Here is a 24325-nt window from a genome sequence, read left to right on the forward strand (position 1 = left end):
TATAACGAGGCTGGAAAGGTAGGTTGAAGTCAGGTGGTAAAGGTCTTTAATAACCAAGCAGAGGAGTTTATGTTTGACCTTAGAATCCACTGGAGTTTTTAGAATAGGGGAATGACATAGTTAAATCTCCATTTAGATAAAATCACTTTGGCAGATGTGTGGAGAGACTTGAGGCTGGGAGGTTAATTAGGGGGGCATTGCAAAAATCTAAGTAAGAGGTGATAAAGGCTTGAACTTAGATGGTGGTTATGTGAGTAGAGAGAATGGCTATATATAAGATGTTCTGGAGAAATTATTAAAAAGATTTGGCAACTGATTGACTGAGGAAATGTAAGAAGTCAAGAAAAATACCAAGATTATAAAGCCAGGAGAAAGGAAGAATGATGGGTCGTTCAACAGAAGAGAGAGGTTTGGAAGAGGGATGGGTTTGGAGGGAAAGATAATTCTGTTTTCCACATGTTAATTTTGGAGATGTCACTGAGACATCTAATTGGAAGTGTCCAGTTGGCAGCTGGTGATGTGGGCCTGGAGCTCAGAGTAGAGACTAGATATATAGATCTGTGAGTTATCTGCACAGACATGACTTAGGAAGAGTATGCATGTGAAAAAGTTGGCCACTTTTTGCAGTGCTACTTTTCAAATTATAATTGCCTTTGAATAATCCTTATGAATGTATTTTTACTTACTGTAAGTAGCATATTAGAACCACAAATGCATTTACATTGAATGAGTCATTGGATTTAACATATCCTATTTTAAGGTTTTCTTTTTTATTCAATTCATTTTGATATTCTGAAGCTTTTGGAGCCACCCAACTTGGTCTGATAATCTCTTTTAATACTGTGCTTTAGAGAATACGCAGAGGCCTGAATCTTCTCTCATTATTGATTTTATTAAGAAAAAATAAATCTTTACCTTGTTCTCCTTCTTGAGGTTTCATGTAACTCTAACACACGAAATATTGACTCAGCCAAATCCCCTGTATTCAAATTCGTTTCAACTTAAAGGAACATCAATACCTCTGTCCTTGTAATTACAGACTAGAAAGCAGTAATGGCCTTTCTGACATATAGGCACAAGTTTGAGCACTGAAGATTAAATGCCTCCTATTCTCAGCCTTTGTCTTTTTCTTTGGCAAAGGACAGTTTCTTTCCTGACTAACGAAAAGTAGATGTAAAGAAAAATGAAGTTTCCTTTCAGTTCACAGAGAAATCCTCATACATCTCTTTTTTTTTTCCCACATGCACTCTAAGTCTTCCTTATTTATGGCCAAAATACAATTTTATGGTATTGTCATTAAAATTTAAAGACATATTTATACTTGTGGTAGGTTTTTTTGTGGAGTGGGGTGGGGAGATTATGTAGTCATTACAGATTGTAGTTTTTTTTTTGTTGGAAAGGAAACTTTTCAATTCAATAAAAGCAAATTTTTATTGAGTGGCTACTATGTTCAAGGTACTGTTAGACAACATGTGGATGGGACTACAAAGAAGACTTATTTATTTCTTTCCTTCAATAAGTTTTATATGTATTTTAAAGTACATAAATATGGTTAAAGTGAAATAGAAATACAAACTCTGTGGATAGAGATGAAAAAAAAAGTTGCCTACAAGGTAAAACATCTACCAAAACTAATTTATCAAGCTAGCATATACCTTTGGGTCTCTCAAAAAATCTGGCCCTCATTTGTATACTGAATCACATGTATTTTATGTGTAATTCTTTAAAAATGGATAGAGTTAAATAATTGGGGCAGGTAGGTGGCGCAGTAGATAGAGCACCGGCCTTGAAATCAGGAGGACCTGAGTTCGAATCTGACCTCAGACCAAACACTTGACACTTACCAGCTGTGTGACCCTGGGCAAGTCACTTAACCCCAGTTGCCTAAAAACAAACAACCCCCCCAATGGATAGAGTTATACAAAGTAAACAGAATATTTTGGGTTTATTACTTGTTCTCTGGTTTTGATTATGTAAGAAAGTTATACTGTATGCTTTAAGTTTTGTACCACCTTTTCACTGTTGTATATATTTTTATATTTGTTGCCAGTATAGAAGTATCGACCAAGGAGAGATGAGATTAAGGCATGAGAGAATCACCCATTAGTGTAAGAGATGTAACTTTGAAGAAGCAATAGCAGAATTTCTAATTATAAGTTATTATTAGTTCCAAGTAGAATCTTATTCAACTCTGAAATTTATGCATTTTTCTCTAGCTACAAGACATAATTTATTAAAAAAAATATAGACAAATAAATTGGGAAAATGACAGTTTAAACTAATCTTAATATTATAAACAAGAACTCTTGGAGATGAATTAAAGTTTAACTTCTTCAAAAGATTTATTAGTGCTTATTACTGGCAAAGCATTGTTCTAGGTATTATGGACTTAAAGAAAAAAATAAGAAAAGTTCCTGCCCTCAAGAAACTTATGATTTGAGGCACAGCTTACTTTCGGATTTTAATTTTATCAACATTCAATGAAATGGTGTTCATAACTGATGAATTTTAGAAGCTAGTAGAAAACATTCAGTCTTCTGTCAAAAGACCAACATAGTGATATATGAAGAGGCTTATCACCAGTAGATTGACCAAGAGGTGATGAATTCTGTAGTCATGGAAACCTATGAAACAAATAAACACTTTAAAAATGGCCCTCAGTTCTGTTTCAGCCCTTTCTTCTTCCACAGTATTGGTGGCAGGATCTTGGAAATCTGTTAGACTTGACACAATTTTAAAATCATTAAGGAATAATTTGTAAGATCTTTCATGAAGGAGAAAATAGCAAAAGGAAGAGGAAAAAATAGATATTATTAATGTCCCCAAAAGACAACTAAAGGAACACCAATAACTACTGATTTATATATACTTTTTCTTCTTTTATAAAATTTTATGGAAATAATCTACATGTATATCAAACATAGCAAAGGTAAAGGTGAAGCAAAAACCAGGAAGGAAAAATACCAAAATGAAAAACAAGAACGGAACAGGAAGATGTTTCTTGTAGTTCTCCACCTACTACGTCTTTATAGTAACATAATTGACTGAGAGACACAGAGAATCCTTGTGACACCAGCTGTGTTTACTGTTTGTTAATTAACAACAGCAACAACAAAAAGCATTTGATTTGGTAGATCAAAAGCAGCCTTCAAAGCACTCCTCCAGTAAGCAATATCTTATGCATATGCTAAGGTCACAGGTAGGAAATTCTGTTTTATGATCCTCAGGTTATCAATTTCAAACAAGGTATAAAACAGGGAGATACATGTTTGCCAAAGGTTTTTGTCACTGCCATGGAGGATGTCCTAGGAATAATGAAATAACACTTTGTGTAGAAGATTAGTTTCTTTGGCTGTTTCTGTTTTTTTGATATTGTTCTGATGGCATCAAGGCTTAGAATATTATCCATGATTATTCAAAAGAGATTAGTCTAATAATTATTACAAGAAAAACTAAATGGATTGTTCAGATTATAAGTTGGATTACCATTCCATTGTGATAGCTCAACGTATATGTGTCTGCAGACAGACAATGATCTGGGCCAGATTTAAACAGGAGGAAGTGAATGGGATGAATCATATTTGAACAAATCTATTCCTTAGCACAAAGACCCATCTTTTTTTTTTTTAAACACAAATGTTCTCCTGGTCACATTGTATGGTTGTTCATCTTGAAACACCATACTCTGAAAAATCAAAGTTACAGATGATCCAAAGAGCAATGGTGAGAATAAGTAAGCTATAGAATATTTCCAATGATGACGTATGTTCAATAAGTGGTATAGGAGAGATCACTGAGAAAATGTGTGCTTGAGAAAGGAGGTAAGGTGAACTTATGGTGAAAAAAGGATGAGAGATGGAAAGCCCATGAAACATAAAATGATTCATCCAGTACCAGATGGATCCTCTTTGGGGAATCTATAGAAGAACATGGACAAGAATTACATAAGATGAGGAGGTAAGGATGGGTTCCAATCTGTACTAGTAGAGAGAATACTCACACTGATGAACTCACAGATCCATTTATTTATTTAACTAGAAGAAGGAAACAGCATTGGAGCTGTAGGTTTTAGTCTTTATTCTGAAACTAACTAAATATATGACCCATATCCTCTATGACCTTGTAGGTTTTGTTTATCTTAGAAACAATGACAATTACAACAACAGCCCTCCCCTTGATTCTGCCATGCTCTCAAACCATCGTCCTACTTCTCTCCTTTCCTTCAGTGTTAAATTTCTAGGAAAGGTGTAGTATTCACTCACCGCCTCTGCTTCTTTACCACTCACATGATTATTAACCTGACTTTTGTTCCCCCCTACTCTCCTGGAACATATCTTTCCAATGCCAGTAATGACCTGCTTCTTGATATATCAGAGAGTCAGTTCTTGCCTCATCCTCCTTACCCTTCCTGCCACATTTGACACTGTTGACTAACTATTCCTTAGTGATTTCTTCCCTTCATTAAGAGTGAACTTTAAGTCTTCCTACTACTTATTTGGCTGCTTGTTCTCTGTATCTTTTGCTTGATATTTCTCTTTCTTTCTTTGGCCTCTTAAATGTGTGTACCTTCCAAGGGTCTTTCTTTCACTTTCTTCTTTTTCTCTTCTCTATGCTATTACTCTGAGTGACCTTATGGTTTTAATAATTTTATCTAAGCAGATTACTCCCAAATTTTCAAATCTACCTTGTCCCAATCCCATTTCTCCGGAGCTCCTGTACTGTATTTCCAACTACCTGCTTTATATTTCCATCAGCACACTCCACTGGCATCAGAAACTCAACATATATAAAACTGAACTCATCTTCCTCTATTATTTCACACTGGCCCCTCTCTCAACTTTTCTATTTTTGTTTATAGTACCATTGTATTTTCCATTTCTCAGATTCACAAGTTTGGAGTACTTTCCCTTCTTCTTACTCCATAATTCAATGGCATATCCTATAGATATTACCTCCACAGTATCTTGCTTCCATCCCTTCTTTTCCAATCCCACTACAGCCATCTTAGTTCAGGCCTTCAACTCTTATCACCTAGGGGTGGGAAATCTATGGCCCTGAAGCCACATGTGGCCTTCTAGATCCTTAAGTGAGGCCTTCTGACAGGATCCAAATTTTAAAGAACAAATTTTTTTAATAAAAGGGTTTAATAAAAGTCTAGGTCCTAGACCATAACAGCCTCTTAACTAGTCTTCCTACTTCCACTCTATTCTCTCTCCAATCCATCCTTCTGCTTCTGTCCAAGTAATTTCCTAATGTACAACATGGATTATGTGACACCCCTACTCAAAAACCTTTAGGGGTTGGTTATAAGCTCCTATCTCTGTCATTCAAGGCTTTCCACAATCTACCCTAACCCATCTTTCCTGCCTTATTTTATACTATCCTTCACATTTCATGTTCTAGCCATATTGTACTACTTTTTGTTCCTTCCTGTTCTTCCCTCTTCCATCTCATATTGCATTTATATATATCATCCCCGAGGCCTGAAATGGATTCTTTACCTCATGTCCATTTCTTAATATAGATCTCCTTAGTGAAGCCTCCTTGCCCACTCCCCTTTCCTACTCCAAATGTGAAAGAGATCTTTTTATTCTCAAGTGTCTCATGGAAATTTGCCCGGGCCTCTCTATGTTTATTCCACCAGTCTCACATCAGAGTGCCTGTATTGTATCTATTTTTTTTTTCATGGTGGCAGGTTTAATGTACCTTGTATAGACTAGATCCTTAATGAATTGATTTGAGTGGAATTGACTTTGGGCATTGTACTTCAAATCGTTCTGAAGTGAAAACTGATTACTGAACTAAGTAATCTGTTAGATTACTTTAGCTCTAAAATTTCATGATTCTGTGAAAATGGTGTCTTAGGATAAAGATGAAAAACCCTTGAAATACACAATACTTATTAATTATTAATAATATTCTTGACTATGTATTAAGTAAAGACATACTGCCTATTCTGAAATATTCCATTTTATGATAAACACGAACAAACTTCACACAACATCAATATGATTAAGTAAACTTTTCCTCCAGGTCATATTCTAAAGACAAACATTCCACATAACTCTTCAAATGTTGTCACTTTGGTCTTTTTCTCTAACAAATAAAAAGGTCAGGCTTCTGCCGCTTTTCTTAAATTAATAAGATAAGAGGACAAGCTTGTAATGTAATTAGTTAATACAAATTGAAAATATTTCACATTTCATTGCCAAGATAATTCTAAGAGTTATTTGTTTTTGCAATTGGCTACTACTGCATTAGTACTTATAATCTGCTCAGTGCATTAGCACTAAATACTATTGATTCAGCCAGAGGTAACAGACCAATTTAATCTTTGCATCTTTCCTATTCCCTATGCAGAGATTCACATACAGTTAAGTTAGTGGACTGATTGATAAAATTACATGTTAACCTGTTTAAAAGTTTAAGATTATATTGGAAATGTAAATAATATTCAAAGTCACACTTTTAGAGATTTGGAAGCAATCAAGCATTGGCTACGCATTTCTAGATGATGAGCCAGAAAATTTAATTTCCATAATATCAATTCTAAGAAAAAATACTTTACAAATCAAAACTGACCTCAATTCATCCTTTTGTACCCAGGAATAGGATATGAAATACCATCCACCATTTTAATGTCCTTTGATTGATGGAAATTTTGTTGATTTAAACAGATGCCCAGACAATTGAAGCACTACTTTAGCTTCAATTCAGAATTTATTCATTATTTTATAGTTATATTATTCATGAACTGTTTTTCCTGAAATGCGAATGTTAAGCATGATTTAAAACTAACATTTATCCTATGCCAATATGCATTTGTTAAAACACTTTCTGGGCCTTTTACTGAAGGAATTAAACACATTTTTAAAAAACTGATATTAACTAGGCTTACTTCACTCACTCACATTTACCCTGTGAGGGGAGAGAAATGCAGTAAACTGTTTAATAAGGCAGAGCCATCCTTCTAGACTGGAAAGTGAAGACTTCTCTAAATTGCTAATATGCAAATGAAACTACTTGGAAATTATAGTTAGAAAGAATATAATTAGCAAGTTGGAACATAGCCAGGATCCTGGAGTTACCATCTTTGCTTTTACGAAAAACATAGAAGAATTTTTAATGATTCAGGAATAGTTGAGGCCTTGGTTTCACTCCATATATAAACGTAATATTTTACCATACCTCGCTAACTTTAGAGATCACTTCCCCATTGAAGACCATACCTGGGCACTGAATCACTTCTGACTCATAGGGAAGCATGTGATCAACATTTCTACCAAACAATGAATAACACAGAGTTGGAAATTCTTGTTAGGCCTTCTAACTCAAGCATGAAAGATTCTTGTTTCTCTTGTGAGAAATGATAGGATCAGATTCAAAGCCCTGTGAACTATAGATAAGAACACCTCAACATGAGTAGAAGTGATAACTCATATTTATATAGTGCTTTTGTGGCTTGGGAAGTACATTTCTCATAGCAACCCTCTGAGACAGGTAATGGAAGTATTATCCGATTCTACAGATGAGGAATCTGAGGCTGTGTGAGATTAAATGATTTGCCCATGGTCATGCAACAGTATTTGAGGCAGAATTCAAACTCAGTTCTGATTACAAGTCTAGTCCTTATTACATTACACAGATTCTCATAAGTAGGAATTATCATTAGAAAGAATTTAATAAACAGTCTAGAATACAAAAGTTTGTGTGGGAAGGCTACAGTGTAGTTATGGATGACCCATTACTGCCTAGATTGAATTTAAATGGACTTGGATATATTTTAAGTTAAATAAAATTCTTTGAAATAACAATTGTTCCAAAAAAAGTCTGGCATTAGCCAGGTATTCAGATAAGCCAACTTTAGCCATGTACCTCAAAATTACTGTGTTTCATTGCTTAAAATTTTGTTATGCATCAATGAATACGTAAATAGATTTGTAGCATTATTTTATTTTATATTCAGCTAAAGGCAATGAAGATTTCATCTTCAAAATTCAGAGTCCCTCGAAAATCCGTGAGTTTTTTATGATGGAAGTAAATGAAAAACTATACTAGCACTCGGATCATTATTTTTAACATTTATTAAAATGGTCTTCCTAGTTGACTTCCATTCAGATTCTGGTTAATTTGAAAGTCTTGAGTCACGAACATCTCATTTTTGGCCATAACGTGTTTCTCACAGGCCCTTATTACATTAGTCGACAATGTAATTCTACTGCAGCCTTCTTTGATTCAATGTTGAAGGATCATAAGAAGTCATAAGTAATCAGTCACAAGTAAAAATAAGCCATAAATAAGACATTATTATAAGGAGGTTCTTCTGGTCCTTAAAGAAACAAACTCAAATACATGGCTGACCTGATAATGAATTTGGTGCTGTTATAGCAAGTCAGGTTAGATATCTAGTACGTTTATATTTTTAGATCATACAGCTTATTTCTGAAGACATTAAGAAGAATGAAGAATTCAAAATGAAAACAGAATAGTTAATTCTCAATTCCATGCTAATGGGAGATGTGGGTAATGCAGATCAATGTAATCCATAGGTAATCCAAAACTTCACTTCATGTAATAGTTCAAATTTTCCACAATACCCACAATCTAAATAGATAATATGGTGGCCACCATGTTCTCCTTCTAATACTGTGATGGTAATTACAATTGAACAATAAAATAGGCTAAAGGAGGGTTAAGGTAGAATGGGGGGGAAGAGTAAATCTGTGATTTTCATAGAAAAAAGAATGGCAGTCCTAGAAGAGTTCTTTTACAGATGAGGAATGTGAAGCTTCAGCAAGGCTAAGTAAAATGTCAGCAGTCTCCCAGTAAGTTATACTAGACCTCAGTCTCTTGACGCCCAGTCCAGTGCTCTCTCTTCTGCAGCCTTCTTTTTCCCCAGAAAGCCTCCAAGTGACTCAAGGAATCACAGAATTTTAGAACTGAAAGACTCATAGATCAAACGACTATAAATTTGGAGCTGGAAGGGAACTTAAAGGCCACTGAATCTAAGCCCCGCATCTTACAGTTAAATTAAGGGAAGCACAGAGATGGATGTTAAGTAACTTGTCGCAGGACACTCAGCTATCAAATGTCTGGAAAATACAGATATGGGCACAAGTGTCTGTCTTAAATGCCCAGAGATGAATGTCAAGTAACTTGTCCTGGGTCACATAGTTAATAAATGTCTTAAAGAAGGTCTTCCTGCCTCCAAGTCCAGTACCTTATCTATTATACTATGTTGCTTTTCTATCCCTAATACACTTTCCCTTACCCCTCAAACTCATTCACACAATGCTCACACCTATGGTTCACTCACATGCAACCTTAACCTCCCCATTCCAAACATGCAGTTTCCCAAGTCCAAATGTACCAAAATTCTCAAATATAACCTTTACATGTGATTTCTGCTTTAAAACTCATTATTTAAAAATAACATGTCATGTGGAATTTATAAGAAGGAGAGATGGCGGAATGAAGTCAAATAGACGGTAGGTAAATAGACAATGGTAATCGTTTTGCATCTGGGAATCACTGGCCTAACTAAAACAACACATGGTACAAAACATGCATATGACTTTTCAGCTCCATAAGAATATTCCAGTGTGGGAACACCCTCCACCAATGGAGACAGCCACTGCAATCACTTAGATGAGACCTAGAGAGTTATCTAAGGAATACATAGGTTAAATGACTATAGCTATAAAGTGTCCGAGGTAGGAAACCTAGTGTTCTTGACTCCAAACCCAGTACTATATCTACCAGTTCATGTTATCTCTATAGTATTATAGTGCACCAAGTGTTAATGTAATACATTTCAACTTAGGAAAAAAGATCAAATATTAATCATACGGAAATAAGGATATTTCTTTCATGTAAGATTGCTGCCTTTATAGCTGTTAAATTTTGAATGTGACTCATATTTTTGCATTTTAGACTCAGAAAACTGCCTAAAATTAAGAATGAAAAATTCTTGATGGTATTTTTTCCATGTAATAGTATATTCTCTTATTTCTGGGCACAGCAAATAGAAAGAATGAAATCATGTTGCACATTTTTCATCACTAACATAAAATCCATTTTCTTAAGAGTGGCAGATTGTTTAACTGAGCTACATCCAACTGTTACAATTATAGGGATATGTTATCTTTAATATTGCCAAAAATTAGCAGCTCAAATGGTGTGAGTGACTATTGTTACATGACCTATAAGGAGTTATTTATCTTTGCTTATTTTATTAAATATCACTAGACATCCCCTCAAGATGAGAGATCAATAATGGATCTTGTGGTTTCCCGATGGAAGGCTGCAATTATTTTCTTCCATTACAGTTTAAACATGACCTAATTTTACTCATCTATCATCTTTATAATAATAATAAAGAAACATCACCATATGTTTATTTTCTTGTCTCTTCCTATTCTTCCTTGTTGACCTCTTTTTTGATTGTATTCCCTTCCAAAACTATTTTAATTTATTTTGCTTTTTTCCTTTGACAGGACTATAGGAATGACCAATTAACTTAGGCACACATTGAAATACTCAGCTTGCATTGTGGTAGAAAAATTACTTTAAGTTTCTTTTATATTTGAACAAAGTTGGACACTTTGGATTAAAGTATGAACAGAATTTGCATACAAGGAAGCTAGCAGAGAAAAAAAATAAAACTGACATTTTATTAAATGATATCTACTTCATCAACAACTACACATATTAATGCAAAGATATGGGCAAGAACATTCAGCTGGAATGTTTTCATTTTGAAGGAGTGGGGAGGGGAGTGAGGGAAGGGGAAGAGAACAACTTTGTGATTAGACTTGCTAGCTTGGTGGATAGGACCATGTTGGTACATCCTCTCTTCTCTTCCCCTCCCCTCCCCACTCCTTCCCTCCCCACTCCTCCCCTCCCCTCCCCACTCCTTCCCTCCCCTCCCCACTCCTTCCCTCCCCTTCCCATCCCTCCTCTCCTCTCCTTTCTCCATTAAAAGCTGCCCTGATGCCTCACTGTGTTGATAATGAATTCTGAAAAACTAAAAAAAAAGTACAGAGAAAACCCTGATAGATCCTGTCAACGAGGAAATGCTTTGTAAACTCGACCCCTGATAAACTGTGTACCTGTTGTCTGAGAACTGGGCTGGCTAAAATTTGAAATGGGTCTACAGGCAGAAGTAGGGGTATAGGTGACTGATTTCTTTTGACATGGGCACTCACTAAAACTAAGTTATTGAAGATTTGTGATCTGTGTTAGTTAAGCCATAAAATAAGGAATCCTTGAAGTGTTGGAAGCATAGTCTTAAGATGGATGCCCACAAATCAACTGCTATTGGGGGAAATTAAGCACATTGAAAGAAAGAGGTATCAAGTGAATCAGGAATGACCAGAGGCCAACAGAACACAAGTCTCCTATTTCCATAAAACTGATCTTATTCACTAAACTTGAATTTCTTTTTGCATAGTTATGTCAACACTTCAAAGTTCTATGATTTCATTCTTTCCAATGATGTGGATCCAAAATAGATAGCCTTGAGTTGCTTTGACTAAAAAAAAAAGTCATCACTTGGAGGCCTTGCAATTGATGAGCTTCTCTGAATTTAGCTAGGCTGATTATTGGAACAAAAGGCATGTGGTTCTTTGCTAGACCTGTTCTTGAAACCTTTTGAGCTTGGTAGCACCTACTAGCACTTGTGCCCTGTGGGATAAATCTTCAAGAATCCAGGGTCACCTATACAGCACCCAAAAGCATCAGAGTAGTGCTTCCTTATTGTTACTTAGTATTTTGTATTTAATCATCTGTGTATATGTTGTTTTCCTAGCAGTAGACTAGAAGAGCTCCTTGAGAATAGAAGAGCAAGAATTTTATCACTTCTGTCATTGTAGCCTCAATGTCTAGCACAGGACTTTCCATACTTGTTAATGCTAACTGAACTAAATGAAACTGAATTATATAAAATAAAATGGTTGTTTATCAAAATAACTAAATTCCTTAAGAATATTTTCTAGGCATGGACTTTTACCCATTTTGAAGATATTTATAGAGAAAAACCTTAATTAACTGAAATGCTTGGAGACTTTGGTGGTTAACTGAATTTTCTAGTTAATGAGAATTACTCCAAGATTCCTTTTGCTTTCAACTTGTTGAAATTCTTTTCAAAATGCATTAGTCCATTTCCCTGTATTAGTCGTATAACATACATCAGATAATTTAATCTTTCTTTGATGATTGGAAAGCTCATAATGCCTCAGAGTCAGCACTTAACATTGATTCTCATTGCAGAGCAATTTAAATGTTGAAGATTGGACAGAATGTATACTGATCCTAGGCTGTTTATTGCCTTGGATAAAAAAAAAAAAGAACAACCCAACAGTCATCTTATTTGTCTATGATTTAACTCTTTCTCAAAGTGCTTTGTTAGGGCATTGTGGTGATTGGGGAACAAGGTATAAGTAGAAGTGAGGAGCAAGAGGTGAGGTTAATTGAGGGTTATTGTTAATTAGTATGTGACTAAGATTTTAATATATTGCTGACAACATTCTTTTCAACTCATCCATCTTCTTATTCTCAGATTAGAAAAGTATTTCCTCTTGATCTTACCCTCTTTTACCTTCCCTAGATGACTATTTCAACTATCCTCCCCCTTATCTAATCTTCAATCTCTCCCTTTCTATTGACTCCTCTGCTACTTAAAAATAAGGTCATTGCTTCCACCTTTAAAAACCCCCATTTAATACCATCCCCACTAGCTATCCTACGATATCTATCCTCCCTTCTTGGCTAAGAAGGGGAAAGCCACCTATCTTAGGTACCCCCCATTTCCTCGTCTCTCACTTTCTTCTAAACTCTTTGCAATCTGGTTTCTGACATCATCATTCAATGGAAACTGCTCTCACCAAAGCTACCAAAGATTTCTTAATTGTGAAATTAATGATTCTTTTATTCCACTCCTCATCCTAGACCTCTCTGCAGTATTTGACACTGTTGATAAGCTTCTCCTTTTGGATACTCTGTCCTCCCTGAGTTTTCATGTTCTCCTTTTATTTGTCTGACTACTCCTCATTTTCTTTGCTGGATCTTCATCTCTGTTTCTCTCACTAACTGTGGTCATTCCTCAAGACTGTCTTATGCTCTCTTTTGTTTTCTCTATTCTCTCTTTACTTTCTCATTTGAGAATCTCATTGTTTTCAAGGGTTTAATTATTGTTCCTGTGCATGTGATTACCAGCTCTATATATCCAACACTAGACCCCTTCCCAAACTACACTATCAATTGCCCATCAGAAATTTCAAACTAGATCTTTTGTAGGCATGAACAACTCAGCATCTCTAAAACAAAATTCATTGTCTTTCCCACCAAACCCACCTTTCTCCCAAACTTCCCCATTACTGTCCTTCCAGTTACCCAGGCTCACAACCCCAGTATTATTGATCTTTCTCTCTCACCCCACATATCCATTCAATTGTCAATGATTGTGATTTCTTTCTCTAGATGATTTTTCACACAAATCCCCTTTTTTCTATTCATACAACCACCATGCTTATTTATGCCCTCAGCACCTTTCAGTTGGAGTACTTCATGAGCCTTATAATTGGCCTCCCTGTCTCAAGTCTCTTCCTACTCTAATCCATCTTCTACATGGCTACTAAGCTTATTTTCCTAAAGTATAGATCTGATAGTGTCACCAGCTGTCTCAACTCAATAAACTCTGGTAGCTCTCTATTACCTCTAGGATCAAATATAAATAAACTCTTCTCTCTTTTAAAGCTTCTCCCAACCTGCTCCTTCTTTCTAGTTTTCCAACATATTCTTATTCTCCATGGACTCTTTGGTTCAGTCCTACTGGCCCACATGCTGGTCCTCACATATACATATATACACTCCATTTCCTATCTCTTTGCCTTTGTACAGATGGTCCCCCATGCCTGGAAAATGTTCCCTCCTCAGATGAGTATCTCACGATAGAGCCAAAGTACCACCTCCTTGCCCAGTTCTCTTAGCTGCTAATTAGTGCCTTCTCTTTTATTGCTATCTTCCACCTACCCTGTGTCTTACACATGTGTTTTTGTGTGCATATTGTTTGCCTTATTGGAATGTAAGCTCCATGAGAGTAGAAACTCTTTTTTTCCCTTTGCTTTTCATCTCTAGCACTTAGTATACTCCCTGGCAAACGGTTTAATAAATGTTTGTTGATTGGTTGATTTCCTCTTCTTTTGGTCCACTTTGTAACAGCTGCTGCACTTAGATCAGCTGGATGGTTATGCTAATTTGGGTCATGAAGGGTCAAGCACTATGGATGTGATCAGATAGGTCAGATCAATTATTATAAAGCCACATTGTTGGGTAAGGAATAAGAGGTGAGTGTGGCAGGGTAGGGCATTCTGAGGCAGTGTCCAGAAAGTCTTACAGGTAGGCATCCCTGATAGGGATAGAACAATTAATGCCACATAGCTTTCTGAGCCATGGCTCCCCTTGCTCCCCACCCCACCCCCAAATTGTGGCAGCAGACAGCAGGGGTACAAAATAGTAGCTGCCCCAACAGCTGTCTATAATCTTTCAAACTGCAGCATTTAGCTCTATCCTAGCTACGTATCCAAAGGGTCCTTCTTGTTCTGTCCAGGCACTCTGATTTTCAGTGTCTTCCAGACTCAGCACCTTCCCTAGACAGAAAGAAGCCTGAGCTTTCTCTCAATTGCTTTTTCCTCCTTTAAACTGTTGGGCTGAGGCTCCGTTCCTAAAGAACCTACAACAATAAGCTGCAAAGGCTGAAGTAACACAGCAGCAGAATCCCTGGTGCCTACCCAGGGATCAAAGAATCATAAAATATTCCAATATGTTTCAATTAGGAACATTTTATGATAAACTTAGAAGCCATTTAGTTCAATCCCTTTATTTTTAAATAAGGAAAGAAGTGAATTCCAAAGCAGTTAAATGATTTGCTAAAAGTCCTAAGTTGTAGAAGTGGATTTTTACCTGGATACTTTGACCTATGATGTGCCTCTTACACATGATAGACACCTAATAAATAACTCTTGATTACTTGTTTTGATTGACTTAAACAGGCTAAAATATTTTCAAAAAAGTGTGAATTCATGGCCCCTATGGTTTTCTGACATCAAATGTACCACATTAAGATCCTTGGGGAAGCAATACCAGTGATATGAAGCTCAGGAAGCAGAGAAATATACTGATTTAGCAAGTCAAGGAAGTAAGAATAAAGAGGAAGACTTAGAAGGGAAGTGGGTTATGGTAGAGTTTAAAATGTTTGGTAAAGTATTGGCATTTCTTCTTGTCTACCTTTCATTTATGTCCACACATCAACGAATCAATCAGGCACTGTGCTAGGCACTAGGGATGTAAAGACAAATATGAGACAGTTTCTGCCTTCAAGGAGCTTGCCCTTTATTAGGGAAAACAATATCTGCACATATATGTATATACAAAATAAATAAAAGAGTTTTGGGGGGCTTTGGCTTATATAAACATATACACACAATACAGCATCAGGAGGAAAAAAAAGAAATGTGATCCACAAAGCTCAAAGGCTTGTCAGAGCTTTGATTTTCAATATTATCTAGAGACTATGGTCTATTAGGCTTATTATACATTTGAGTAGTAGACATCCTGGCATTAGTTGAAGGTGGGTTTGATGCCAATAAGGCACTACAGTTAATATTAAGTGGATACATGCTGAGGCATTTTGTTTGTATTTTCAGGAAATTGATACCTATGGTTACTCCTAAGTAGCATATGTACATATACATATACAATACACATGTTTATTTTTATATTATTTTTAATTTTTATATTTATATAAACATAAAATATGTTTGGGGATAAGATTTTGTGATTTCAATATGCAGTTTTTACAACATATTCTAAGTATGGATTCTGTTAAGCAGTGTTACTCAGGAGAGGACTGCTCTGTTGTTGCTGGTGGGTTTTTTAATTCATATTAATCAAACATACAACGGTAGAATTCAGAGCTGCAGTAATGCAGATGAATGCCTGAGTGGATGTTGCATGATTAAAAATCAAATCAGGAACAGAATGACTTCTGCACCTGCAATTCCAATCATTTCACAATCTGCTCCATGGTTTACTCAAAGAAGAAAAGGAAGGGAAGAAGAGCATAATGCTTTAATTTCAAGACTGTCAACTTCTTGATGACCACTCCTTATAGTGTCTACATCTCAGGGGAGGCTGCTACTTGTCACCACAGCACCGAGTGCCATCATCTTCACTCCAGTCACAATCAGTAAAGGTTGCACAAAATTGCCTGAGCAACATTAGACTTAGAGGAGATGTATCATTTCAACAGGTGCACTTCCAGGTGAACATCTCTATACAAGGAAGGCCTTATATTCTAAATTTACCAACTGAACAATTGTAAAACTGTCCAATTGAATTGAGGGCAGTCCTGGGAAAGCAGGGTTAAAATACATGTTTGTGGGGGGCAGCTATCTGGCGCAGTGGATAGAGCACCGGCCCTGAAGTCAGGAGGACCTGAGTTCAAATCTGACCTCAGACCAAACACTTGACACACTAGCTGTGTGACCCTGGGCAAGTTACTTAACCCCAATTGCCTAAGAATAAATAAATAAATAAAGAATTATATGTACACACACATATATGTATGTATGTATATGTTTGTGGTTTGGCATGCCATTATCCTCTGTACCCATTGATATGGATTGATAAAATTTGTGTTGGTTTTTATTTTATTTTTAAATTAAAAAAAATTATTTGTTTTTAGTTTTCAACATTTACTTCTATAAGATTTTGAGTTCTAAATTTTCTTCCCTTTCCTCTACTCCCACTCCCCCAGGATAGCGTGTGATCTGATATAGGCTATACATGTACAATCATATTAAATATATTTCCACATTAATCATATTGTAAAGAAGAATTAGAACTAAAGGGGGAAAAACACAAGAAAGAAGCAAAAAAAAAAAAGGGAGAAAATGGATTCTTCCAACTGCATTCAGATTCCATAGTTCTTTCTCTGGATGTGGAGAATATGTTCCATCATGAGTCTTTTGGAATTGTCTTAGATCCTTATATTGCTGAGAAGAGTTGTCTATCAAAGTTGGTCATCTGTGCTATAATTCTTTTAAAAATATTGAGAGCTTTTGTTTTTACATAACCTGCTTTTTTGAATATATTCCTCCTCCTCTTTTATCCAATGAGTCATCCCTCTTAAATATTTGTAAGGATACCTAACCAACTAACCATGATATCAACTGAGTCTGACTATCGATGTCCCATACCCATAATTCCCTACCTTTGAAAAGAAGGAAGGGAAGTTGTGTTATAATTTTAATAGCCTTTGTTTCTACAGACCAAGGATTTCAAAATATCTGGCAATTTTCAACTTTCAAAGACTTGACAGCATTTTAGAGACAAAGTAGAGAGTTTAAGTGACAAACCACTCCCAATAAACTGATTTATAAAGTGAGTAATAAACAATAATAAAATTAGGTCTCTGAGTTCTTGGTCTAGTTATTCATATTTTATATTGCATCACAACTCTTGAGAATTTGAAGATAGAAGAGATTTCTTTTTTCTTATTTTGCTATGTGCCATTCTGTATAGCTGTATGTTTGAATAACAAATGATCAGTTAGTTACCATCCTAGAAAAATACAAGTACTAATCATTGCCATGAGGAGGGCCATTTGTCATACTTGATATTTTGCCACCTGCCCTGGTGCTATATGGAACAGTTTTTCATGTAGTTCCTTTCCAAACTGGTTTGATTTAGGAAATTATTTTGTTTTTGTGAGTAAGACTTTACTGAGCATCTTCATTATAAAATGGAGTCTGGAGAATGAGTGTGATCTGGTTATTGGAAATATCTGATGAGTTTTTACATGGGTGTATATAAAAATAGAAAAGGTGAGACGTCTTAGTCTCATGAGAACTTCAACCTGAGACAGCCAAAGAATTATATCAAGCAGGCTTGTAGGGGAGACACAACAGATGGTTTAAAGGTATTTTGCTTTCTGGAATTTTGCCAATATAAGTTTGGCTTATTTTGTAAGAAGAGTGTGTTGGCAAGCTCCATCTTGTTTCCCTCAATGACTTCTGCATAGTGAGCACTAATGCTTTTAGGTGTAGCTAATATAGAAGAGATGACATTTGAAAATTTTTCCTGAAAGTAACTCTGTCTTGAATTTCAACAGACCCTGAATTTTATCAGTTCCAAAAGGGACATCAACAGAGTCAAAGGGTGTAGGGAGTTATTTACGTTTATTTTGGAGAGTCTCTGGACTAGATAAGTATTTTTACCTTGGAGACTAAAACCTTTAAAATAGCAAATTATTTATTGTAGCAAAAGACAAAAAAAGGCTAAAGTGAGCTAAAGTCCAGCAATTGCTTTACCAGCTAGTAGCCATATAGTCTGAAAGCCCTCTAGGAATTCTTAATATATTTTCTTAAATAGAGGTTTGATTCTCTCTCTCTCTCTCTCTCTCTCTCTCTCTCTCTCTCTCTCTCTCTCTCCTCTCTCTCTTCTCTCTCTCTCTCTCTCTCATCCATCTATCTATCTATCTATCTATCTATCTATCTATCTATCTATCTATCTATCTATCTATTTATCTATCTATCTATTTATCTATCTATCTATCTATCTATCTATCTATCTACCTACCTACCTACCTACTATATATGTATGTGTTTGTATTTACAGTCATATAACAATGATAATTTAAAATCCTAAGTCCGAATTTCTTTGTACCACACAATCAGATAATCGCAGAGTTGGAAGGGAACCCATAGAATATCTAGTCTAACCTGTGGCAGAATAAGAATCCCCTCTAAAATATGCCCTCCAAAGAGATCAGCTAGCTTTTTTTCTGAAGTCCTCACAGGAGGGAAAAGCCATTCCACTCTCCACGTCTGTATAGTTCTGTTTTTTCTGTTAGGATCAAGGGCACAGGTTCATTCTTTTCAAATATAGTGAAAGACAACCAACACATTCCCCCTAAGTCTTCTCCTTTCCCAGGCCTTTCAATCAATCCTCATATGACATGCCATTAGCCACTGTAGTGGTTGTACTTTATATTCTCTCCAGTTTATAAATTTTCTCCCTAAAATGTGGCACTAAGAAGTGAACACAGCACTTCGGATGGGACCTAACCAGGGCATGCCCCTCACTTAAATCCAATTCACTTGCATGTCATGGCATCACCTCCCTGTTGTCATGGTCCTGTTCGAGAATGAAGGACAAACAACAACCACCACCACGGCATGTACGGTGGGGCCCTCATCTTCTGGGCTCTATACAACAAATGTCTATTGATGCAGTTTAAGATTGCATTAGCTTTTAGGCAGTCATATTACAACTCTCTTCTGACTCATATTGAGCATGATTGTTCATCAGAGCCCCCTGGTCTTTCTTTCCCCTGTGCATGAATTGCTTTCTAGCCATGCCTCCTCCATTCTTTGCTTGTATAGTTTATTTGTTTTTGAATTCACATTCAGGATTCAATACTTATAACTACTAAATTTCATCTTGTTTGCTTTATTGTACTGTTCTAGACTGTTTAGGTCCTTTTGAATTCCAGTTCTGTTATCCAATATATCGGCTATTCCTCCTGATTTAATATCATCATTTTATACATTTGATTAATCATGCCTTTTATGGCTTACAGTCTTTGATTAGACTGCTGCACAGAATGTATTCACTTGCCTAAGGTCAGACAGCTAGCAAATAGCCAAGGTAAAACTCAAATCCAGATTGTCTGATTTCAAGTTTAATGTTTACCCACATATTTTCACACTGCCTTTTGTTTCATTCTTGAACAGCTCTTATTATTAGGAAGTTTATTCTTATAATCAACGTTTATTGGTAAATGTCTGACAACTAGCTCCCCACAAAACCAAATTATGCCCAATGCATTTTAAAGTTCAATCTGTATTATTATTATTGTTATTATGTTCTCCATTACTTTCTTAAATCTAGACAATCGACAAAACAATAAATCAAGCCCTAATTTGTAGCATTTGCCAATTTCTGAGGTGTTAATGCCCACAATAAAAATTTTAACAAATGGCTCAAGAGCTAGTTACAATTGGCTCAGCATACTTTGCCTCTCCTGTAACTTCTACCCATTGGTTCTTTTTTCTGCCTTCTGGAACTTAGCAGAACTTGTTTATTTCTTACTGAAGAAATCATGGACAAATCTGATTGGGACATGCCTAGACTTCTAGTTACTTATAGTAATACACACACACATATATATGTGTGCGTGTGATGTATGTGTACACATACATCTATACACATGCATACACATGTACGTGTGTGTGTCCAAGAAAACAAGTGAGGTCACAATTCATGGAAACAAGCTGAAAGCAGAATTTTCCTTTCAATTTTCCTGAATTATTTAAGGAAATATGTTGACTCATCTTCAAATTAAATATATTTTCAGAGAATTTTTTCTTAGTTAGCCTTTTTAATAATAAAGGCATGAATACAGAATTAATTCCATCAATAGGAGAATGAGATTTCAGAAAGAATTTTTCTGCTTGTTTCTTTAAACCCCTCAGCTAATTTAATCATCTCTTTCTAAGTACTACTCAGATCTTCAGATAGATTTTTACATTTCTGTTTATAAGAGCCATTGTTTTATAGAGATTAAGCTGCTGCAAATTTGACTAAATTACTAGCTACCATAACTTATATAATAAATTGCAGTACAAAAATATGAATTCTCTTCTCTGTCCCCCTGGGGTGTGCACATAGCTTTTCCCCAAACTATGCCTTAAAGGTTCTAATAAAAATTCAAAAGCAAACATTTTTTCAATATGTTTACAAATTTTCAGTTGAATGAATGGCCATTTATTGATGTCCAAAGAGTTGATCTGATTTCCAGATCAGTACTAGAATAAATTTACCCCTCATGACTTGTAAATAAATGACTTACCCTATTAAAACAGTTCTTGTGATTGTTCCCATAAAAATGCTGAAGACATCTCACATTATTTTTGTTCACAATTCTGTTGAAGAAATCATTGACAAATTTGATTGGGAATGCACAGACTGCTGATCTCTTGATTGGTTCTGAGGAGTCCGGTTTACTTTGTGCAAATACCCCAAAGATAATGTCATCGTTGGGTCCAACTCCTATTTGCCTCGCCAGATGTGCACCAGGCTTACTCACGTATGCAGCTTGTAGAACATTAAATACTTCTTCTCTTGTTGACCTCTTCCTTCTCTTTTCAGTAAGGATACATTCAAGAGGCATTTCCGTGTATGAATGCAATCCAGAGTCAACTGAACAGAACCTGATTATTCTTGTGTGAAAAGTCTGAGACTCGAGAGTTTCTCTTTGGACTGTCAGAAAATAAATGAAGTCACTGCTTTCAAAGGCATGTATATATTTAATGGGGTAAGAATCTTGGAATTCAGGTAGGACATCAAAATAGGATTGGTCTGTCAAAAACTTAAAACCATCTTGTGTTTCCTTTAGCCTCCTAACAGATATTGAATGTAAGAAATGATCAGGATAAGAAGAATTTATGGTATTGCCCACAAAGAAGTTAATAAACCGGTCTTTTTCCGTCAGCAGAACTTTGGTCCCTAAAGTGCTTACCACACAGTCAGGACATTGGAGGGATTCCTCATCTATCTGTGGGGAATATATACAATAAACTTTTGACTGTATATCAGCAGCATTATTGGGCTGAAACACGTGGCGCTGGCAGGTCCCTCGATTGACACTGCCACAACTAATCAGCTGGTCATCATAGTAGGTATCAATAAGTAAAGCCTTGTTGACATTATCCTTCCAAACACTACCTGATAAGTTAGCTTTGGGACTACAGTCTTGACATGGAGAACAATCAGGGTGTTCCAGCACAGGTCCTGTCTTGTACTCAGAAACATTATGAAGATCTTCATTTAAGACATAAATCTTGTTGACTGCACCCAGGAAGATGTGGTGATTGTGAAAAACAACATTCTGGATTGGGGTTTCTGCAATAAAGTTGGGAAGTGGATACTTCCTATTAATGTCCATCTCAGACTTGACTAGTGCTTCCTTACACTCTCCTTTGCAATTTGGCACCCAGGCAAGCAGGAAGATTATAATCCTGGGCATAAGCACAGCAGTGGGCTTCATTGTGAGATGTTTATCTGCCAAAACACATGCAAGACAAAAATTGTTTATGCTTTATTAGAAACAAAGGTAAGAACTGAAAGCAAATATATGAACAAAGTACTAAAAATGGAACTAAATCTGTAATTTTGTTTTGCTGAGGCAGAATGACTGCGTGTAAAGATGCATTGTGTGCTGGACATGACTGTATAAAGCTTAATTTTGGATCTATTACCACAAACAATTAATTTTCCATTATGAGATACAAGTCAAGTTCTATATTAAAGACAAAGAAATGCCAGTTAAATTAGACTTGCTTAATGATGAAAATAGTAAACATAGAAAATTCCTTTGTTGTTTTACTCCTTGTGACTTTATTATCTGTGGTGAATGACTAGACTGATATTTAAATGTTCTCAGTCAAGTGAATGAATTGTGGTTAGGTTGGGTTTTTGTACCAGCATCTACATTATATTCTAGGTCACAGAATACATTGTTTTCTTGGAAGTTTGAAGGGTTATTATGCTAAATTTAGGTTTCTTTTAGAAGAAAACAATCATAAAATTTAAAAGCTATAAGATCATGTGCTACTCATAGGATTTTTTTTTGGGGGGGAAGGTATACTTATAATTTGGCTATAATTAACCTATTGTTACTGACAGACAAATGCTCCCATTAACATTAGATCATAGGGAACCTAAAAATAACAAGCTTGGATAATACAAAAAAAAATCTTCATAAATCAAGGGCTAAAATTATTTCCCAGGGAAAAGCCATATATTATTTATTTTTAAAATCACAACACTATTTATAAGAGAATCCTACAATGTAATTATATGTGCAAGGTCAAGATCTCTACTAGGAAAGAACACTTATTTTATTGGCATTCATTTTTAAATTTCAGAGTATATACACACACAAAAAATCATAGGATCTCAGACATGATAAGTTTTCTAGTCCACCCATACCTAAAGCAAGAGGCCCCTACATTCTGTCAAATCTTTATCAATCTTGATAGTGCTTCCAGAAATGGAGAACTCACTCCTTCAAGAGTAAGCCTATTCTACTTTGAACAGCTCCAATTGTTAAGAAGCTTTAAAAAAATTTTTAAAAATATTTTAAATATTTTTCTTTACAGTCATACAATTTACTCTAAATAGATCTAACGTTTATAGGCAAATATGACTATCTGATATAATTTGAGGGATACCACCAATTCCTTTAGAACCTCCAAATGTTTTTCTTATAGAATTTGAAATTCTATCAATCTGAGTCATGTGATCATAGAATCATAGAATGGAAGTCACTAGGTTCAATTTGGCTGAGGCCATGAGAAATAAAGTTACTTGGCAAGGGTCACACAATTAGTAAGTGTCTCAATTAGGATTTGAACCTAAGTCATTATTACTCTAGTTTTGTGCACCAGAATTGTCCATATTATTCTAGTTCAGTACATCACTTCACACAAAGCCATAATATTGTCCTGTAGCATTTCTCAGTGGCTGGAAAGTTACGGAGAGACAATCCTCAGGTGAACATAAGGACAAAATTACTGAACAATGAGGACTCCCTCAAAGGGAATGGACTACCTCAGGCACCAATAAATTCCCCAACACTTTATGTCTTCAATTTTAGGGTATATATCCACTTATTAGGAATACTGTAGACGGTATTTATTTTTTAGTTAGGGGTTGGACTAGGGCGTTCCTTCCAGTTCTTCAGTCTTATGACTCTAGGGAATGGCAAGAAGAAGATAAGAGTACAAAGAAGGAAGAGCAGGAGAAGTGGAAGAAGATCCTGCATAATGTAGCTTCCTGGAAGACAATGAAAATGTTTCAAGAACTGGTCAACAGTATCAAATGTTGCAGATAGAGTTACAACAAAATCCAAAGACTGAGAAAAGGCAAATGGATTCATACAGTGCTTACATTAAAGACAGGAGTTTTCCCCAGAGTACCAGAGGCTGAAATCATTTTATAAAGGATCAAAAAGTGAATGGTTGATGCAGGGAAGAAAGCGGTAGTAGAATAGTCTTTGAAGAAACTGGGCAGTGAAAGGAGATAGAGGTGATGGAAAAGCTTAATCCAGTAATGGAGTCAGGGATTTTTCTTTTCTTTTTTAATATAAAGAGACTTAATTGTGTTATAAATGGAGGAGACTTAGCCAGTGGAGAAAAAGTGACCAAAGATAAGAAAACAAAAAACAAAAAACTGGTCATAATTGATGGAACAAAGAGAG

General features: G+C 35.7%; 1 protein-coding gene across 1 annotated transcript in view; it reads right to left on the minus strand.

The window, feature by feature from the left end:
• Positions 1-24325, minus strand: part of MET (MET proto-oncogene, receptor tyrosine kinase) — a 151835-nt gene that overhangs the window by 100119 nt on the left and 27391 nt on the right. The window contains exon 2 of the mRNA XM_020979317.2: positions 20915-22125. Coding sequence (XP_020834976.1) covers positions 20915-22111 — 1197 coding nt within the window. The 5' untranslated portion in view covers positions 22112-22125. The remainder of the gene's footprint in view (positions 1-20914; positions 22126-24325) is intronic.

This window comes from Phascolarctos cinereus, unplaced genomic scaffold, assembly GCF_003287225.1.
Source record: "Phascolarctos cinereus isolate Bilbo 61053 unplaced genomic scaffold, phaCin_HiC Scaffold_1;HRSCAF=81, whole genome shotgun sequence".
NCBI classification, from domain to species: domain Eukaryota; kingdom Metazoa; phylum Chordata; class Mammalia; order Diprotodontia; family Phascolarctidae; genus Phascolarctos; species Phascolarctos cinereus.